Raw genomic sequence first — 5,979 nt, 5'->3', positions numbered from 1 at the left:
ATCGAAAAGTTCAAAACCTCGTTGCGAGTGGGGGCGCGAACAAGGTTAACCCACGGAGATACCCCGGCCACTTCCATGGCCAAGCAGAAGGGAATCTCCTCCGGAGCGTTAGTCGGAAGTTCGATTGGAGCAACGTCTGAAGCCACCGACCGAGAGGAGGAAGCAAAAGGGTTTTCAGTAACCCCAACGCGAGGGCGAGAAGAAGAAGAAGCCATTAGTAAGTGAAGAAAAGAAAGGAAAATAAAGGGCTTATCGGAGGGTTTTGCGAAATTGACAGAAGAAAAGGGCGGCAACGGAAGAAAGAAACACAATGTGGGAAGGGAAGCAAACGGACGACGTCGGACGGCAGAGAAGGGAAAGACGACTGAGAACGACGAGATATGCCTTGACTGCAGAAGAAAGGGGGTGAAAGGGTGAAATGGCGAAGGAGAAAGGTATTTATATGGAAGGAAGAGGAAGTAGATGGAAACGTATGACTTTGATCAGACGGTCGGGCGAGGGATGTGATGGTTGATTGACGGTTAGCTAACGTAAGAGTGTGAAGGCATTTAATGCTTGTACGGTAGTTCAGAAAGGAAATGATGAAAGCGGGAATCATGAAGAAGATTAAGGATTGGAAAAGGCAAAGATGGAAAGTTTCACAAATCCAAGTAGTCAAAGCCCGATCTAGAAGGACGGACTCGGCGAGTTAACAAGCAAGACCTTAGAGGTCGGATGGAGAATCCCTTGAAAAGGGGAAGGCCGATCGAAGCTCGGCTGGACTCTCAGACTAGAGGTCTGAGGGACTAGAAGGATGTCTAGTTTCAAGAGTCGGACCTCTGTGCATGAGGTACGCCTCCAAAGCAAAAATCTGAGAAATCGCACTAAGATCTTTAGGGGGAGGAAGGGTCGGTCTCAATCCCGTTGACTAAAGTCTGAGGGACTAGCCCATTCTTGAGTTTAAAAGGGCAAAGGGTCCTGGATAGTCCTTCAAGGACCAAGAGAGTGACTCTAGTATGAGGCAGGAAATGAAAGGCGAGCACGGGCAAAAGATAAGCATTCATCCATAAGCTTGAAGGCTGATCATTTACATTTAAAAGAAGAAAGGGCTAGTAAAGCACCCTTTCAGCAAAACCCAGCAAAAAGTGGGACTACCCTAAGCTAAGTCCCTAACCTACTCAGTAGGAGGATGAGCAACCTCAACGGAGGCGGTCGGAGTCGCCAGAGCCGGGGTCGAGGCAAAGTCTCGGTACTCTTCTCATAATAGGGCAATGCCCGTAAGAGCACCATCGGGAGTACCGCGATCTATCATGGCACGGAGTTAGTTGAAGAAGTGCAGGTAGTCAGGTTTTGGGTGTGTTATATTATCCCAAGAGTTGAATTATCCACAAGGAGCAGCAAATGAAGAATTTTGGAGCAGTTTGGACAAGTTTTGGAAGAAAAGGAAATTACCAAGAAGGAAAGGAAACAAGAATAAGAATTGGAAAAGAATTGGAAGTTGCCTAATGGGCCAAGGCCCATCTATCTCCTATATATTCTACATATTCTCTACAAGTTAAGGAGTTCCCTTACAGAGTTCTAAACCCTAGTTAGTTTTAGATTATTCTCTTTATATTTCCCTAGCATAGTTTAGATTAGATTATTTAATTTCAAGCTTGGAATCTTGGATTGAAGTTGGATTTGTTCTTTATCAGTTAAGTTCTCTTATTACTTTATTTACTTTCTTCTCAGATTTCTTGCAATGGTGATGGTTATTTATTATTGCTTTGTTTTGTTTACTTCAATCATGCGTGAGTAGTTCGCTTATGGGTTTGGATTAGGGTGTTAATCTTGATGTTCAAATTATGATAATTGCATAAAGGGATTGAATCTTTTACTTAGGGTTTATGTTGAGTTGGGGATTTCTTTCTACTTGTTATTGATTGGTGGCCACAATTAATTGCTAGTCTGGGAGAGAGATTCATTACAACGAAAGTTGGATAGAGACCTCGAGCCTTGTTAATAAAATTGCTGAAAGAAAAATTTTTGTGAAACTCCCTAAGTTGTAACAAGTTCTTGTGACAATTCTGTTAGTTCAGCAGTTAGTTCGTAAAAACAGGTTCTCATGTAAAGTTCTAAGTTTCCTGTAGTTCAGCAAAAGGATCAGAAGACTCAGAAGTCTTTAAAGACAGGTTGCTGAACGAACCACTGAACCAAGACAAGCAAGACAAGAAAGAGGAATCAGAGTCAGTTACAAAGGCTTCAACAAACTTAACCGAATCTGAGCAAGATATATAAGAGGAAAATTTCTTGTGATCGGTTGGTGACTCGAGAATACTCAAAAAAGGATCTGAATATGAAAATTTCCTCATATGTGATAACGAGAAATCTTAACAAAGCCTACCTTTGATTCAAGATGCATCTTCTTCGTGAAGTTTTGGGCAAGCAATCACTCTGAAAGCCAATCGTGCTATGATTGAGGGGGAGCCTCATTCCAAGAAGATCGGGAGATCAAGTATTCATCAACTCTTCAAGGTTGAACTCTAGAATGGTGATGATGATGTCTTCTAGAGTTACCGTGTGATTCTCTACTGTAAACTCGTGGCACATTTTCAGAATTGATCAATGAAGAGTTGGGCAATCAGAGTGATGCCCCCCAGATGTAGGAATTGAGATTCCGAACTGGGTTACCAATTCTTGGTGTTCTTACTGCTTTATTGTTTTCTATTCTCATTATCTGCTTAAAACTTATAGTTCGTTTCTCTGCACTAGTTCAGTAAGTCGTTAAGGGTCATCTAACAAATCTAGTAATTAGGTTTAATAGTTGGGAGACTCTTTAACAATCTTGGATTAGAGAAACGGAGTCTAAGATTCTCATTTGGCATCAGAGCGCAGCCTCAAGATTTTCTCTCTTGATAATGATCCTTTGAATCTCATTTGAATCTCTCTGTTTTCCTTGTTACTAACCCTTCTCCTCAAGATTGGCTGCTGTGTGTCCAAAAGAAGACATGGAAGGGCAAGCACGACCTCCTCAACTGATTGGTACAAACTATGCCTACTGGAAGGCAAGAACCAGAATTTATCTCCAGGCACAAGGAGTAAATGTGTGGAAAGCCGTCACTCACGGGCGGACTCACCCCAAAAGGACTCTAGAAGACAAGTCTGAAATCCTAGCTCCTGTTGAACAGTGGAGCACCGAAAAAATCAATAGCAGCGACAATAACAACAAGGCACTAAACACAATTACTAGATCACTTGATCAGGGTCAATTCGGGCTAATTGCTGGATGCAGTTCTGCGAAGGATGCTTGGGAAATTCTTGAAAAACTTTATGAAGGGGACTCCTCTGTTAAACAAACCAAGATGCAGCAAGTCCTCACCAGATTTGAAGAATTACGGATGAAAGATGAAGAAACCATTGTTGAATTCAATGCTAGGGTTCAAGAATTGAAGAACGAAGCTGCTGTATTGGGAGAACCATTCTCCTTAGACAAACTGGTCAGGAAGATTCTTCGATCCCTTCCTGTACGCTTCAGGATGAAAGTTACTGCAATTCAAGAAAGTGTAGGTTGGGAAACGAAATCTGTTGCGGAATTAATGAGCAATCTGAGGACATACGAAATGGACATCCTATCGCAAGACAACAACTCAAAAAGGGGTAAGAATGTTGCGTTTATTGCCGAAGAATGTGACTCAGGAGAAGAGTGCGAAGAATTAGATGATGAATCTGTGGCAATGATAACAAGAAATTTCACCAAGATTCTCAAACAAATAAATCGAAGAAACAGAGGAGGCAAAAATCAACAAAACAGATCTAACAGTGTTGCTCCATCATCGTCAAACTCATCTCGAACCATCGGAAAATCATCAAATTCAAATCAACAGAAGAATTTTGGTCAAATCAATCAGTTCGGTCAAAACCAAAACTTGACTCGACAAAATCAATGGCAGCAAGGGGAAGTTAAGAATAAGAATAAGGGAATTCAGTGCAGAGAATGTGAAGGTTTTGGACACATTCAGGTGGAATGTGCCACTTACCTCAAAAGAAAGAAATCCATGAAGGCAACAACTTGGAGTGATGAAGAGTGTTCTGAAGAAGCTCAAGATGAAGATGAAGAAATATCAGGAAACTTTGTAGCATTCACTGCAGTTGTGGCTGAATCTCACTCAGACTTGGATAACTGTTCAGATCATGAAGATGTAGATAAGGTACCTTATGAAGAACTTGAACAATCCTACATCAAACTTTACAAGAAATGGGACATTCTCTTGAATACTCACATAACCACTAACTCTAAAAATGAGTTCCTGGAAAAGAACATTGAATCCTTGAAGAAACAAGGTTCTGATACAAATGCTGAACTAGCCGAGTCCAACGGTAAAGTGATGAAGCTCTCAGCAGAATTGGAAGCCTACAAGAAACAAATCCAAATGATGAACACAACATCAACTCTCAATCAAATCCTTGACTCTGGAAGATCACCCAACATTCGAAATGGTCTGGGGTACACTCGAAACTCTCAAAATTCTTTTACTACCAAGTTTGTCCGTGCAGGTACTAGCACTCAGCCAAATGTTGAAACCCACCAGAAAATTTTGAGGAAATATAATCCAACATGTCATTATTGCTACCAGAAAGGCCACACAAGACCTGAATGTTATAAGTTCTACAGTGACCACAGAATTGACAAATTTCAGAAGAAATGGATCACCCCAGTCAGTCGTCAAGTTTGGGTAAGAAAGTCTGATTTGGTTTGTTATTCCATGTTTTTTGGAAAAGAGCAGGGAAAGTGGTATTTCGACAGTGGCTGTTCTAGGCATATGACCGACAGTAAAGAATTCCTCAAGAATGTGATTCCATATACTGGACAAGTAACCTTTGGTGATGGTATCAAGGGTGACATCATGGGTATTGGGATTCTCAATGTAGCTGGACTACCTTCGCTGTCAAAGGTTCTACTAGTTCAGGGGCTTAAAGCAAATTTGATCAGCATCAGCCAGCTGTGTGACCAAAAGCTGAATGTCGGATTTACGAAAGATCGATGCATTGTTAAGGACAAACAGAACAAAGTTATTATGGAAGGTATAAGATCCTCTGACAATTGCTATATTCTGTCCTCTAATCTTTCGTGTTGCAGCACTACCACTAGTAATACAGATTTATGGCATCAAAGACTTGGGCACATGAATTATCAAGATATGAATCAACTCATAAGTCATGAATGTGTAAGGGGGGGTACCAAAGTTCAAAGTTAAGGAAACTGGTGTATGTGGCCCTTGTCAGCTGGGAAAGCAAACCAGAACCCCCCACAAACATTTTAACCATATAGGAACCTCTTCATGTCTGGATCTTTTGCATATGGACCTAATCGGACCAACACAGGTGGAAAGTTTGAGAGGTAAAAGATATATTTTTGTCTGTGTTGATGATTACTCTCGTTTTTGCTGGGTAATGTTCCTCAGAAACAAGTCAGAAACCTTTGAACAGTTTGAGAAACTGTGCTTGAAGCTGCAAAAAGAAAAGGGATTGCATATTAGCAAAATTGTGAGGATTAGGTCGGATCATGGTAGGGAGTTCGAAAATCAGTACTTCTCGAACTTCTGCTCCAAAAATGGAATCAGTCATGAATTCTCAGCCCCGAAAACTCCCCAGCAAAATAGAGTAGTTGAGCGAAAGAACAGAACCATCCAAGAAATGGCCCGAGTCCTGATAAATAGCAAAGACCTTCCTCAGTTCTTTTGGGCAGAGGCAGTTCACACTACATGTCATATAATCAACAGAGTGTATCTTAGACTAGGGATGTCACAGACACCATATAAACTGTAGCGAGGAAGGAAACCAAATTTGAAGTACTTTCGCATTTTTGGCAGCAAATGCTACATCTTAAATGACAAAGAAAATGTTGGTAAATTTGAACCAAAGAGTGATGAAGGCATATTCTTGGGGTACTCACCAAACAGCCGAGCTTACAGAGTTTACAACAAACGTATCAAGACTGTTCAAGAATCTATCAATGTAATT

General features: G+C 41.1%; 1 protein-coding gene across 1 annotated transcript; it reads left to right on the top strand.

Moving 5' to 3' along the window:
• Positions 1-2,966: 2,966 nt before the first annotated feature.
• On the top strand, positions 2,967-5,145 carry LOC116013148. Its single transcript, XM_031252801.1, has 2 exons — positions 2,967-5,040; positions 5,096-5,145. Exons 1-2 carry the CDS (start codon positions 2,967-2,969, stop codon positions 5,143-5,145), a joined length of 2,124 nt encoding a protein of 707 aa, XP_031108661.1.
• Positions 5,146-5,979: the final 834 nt, after the last annotated feature.

Source organism: Ipomoea triloba, chromosome 3 (genome assembly GCF_003576645.1).
Source record: "Ipomoea triloba cultivar NCNSP0323 chromosome 3, ASM357664v1".
Lineage (NCBI taxonomy): Eukaryota > Viridiplantae > Streptophyta > Magnoliopsida > Solanales > Convolvulaceae > Ipomoea > Ipomoea triloba.
This window is presented reverse-complemented; position numbering and strand designations above follow the sequence as displayed.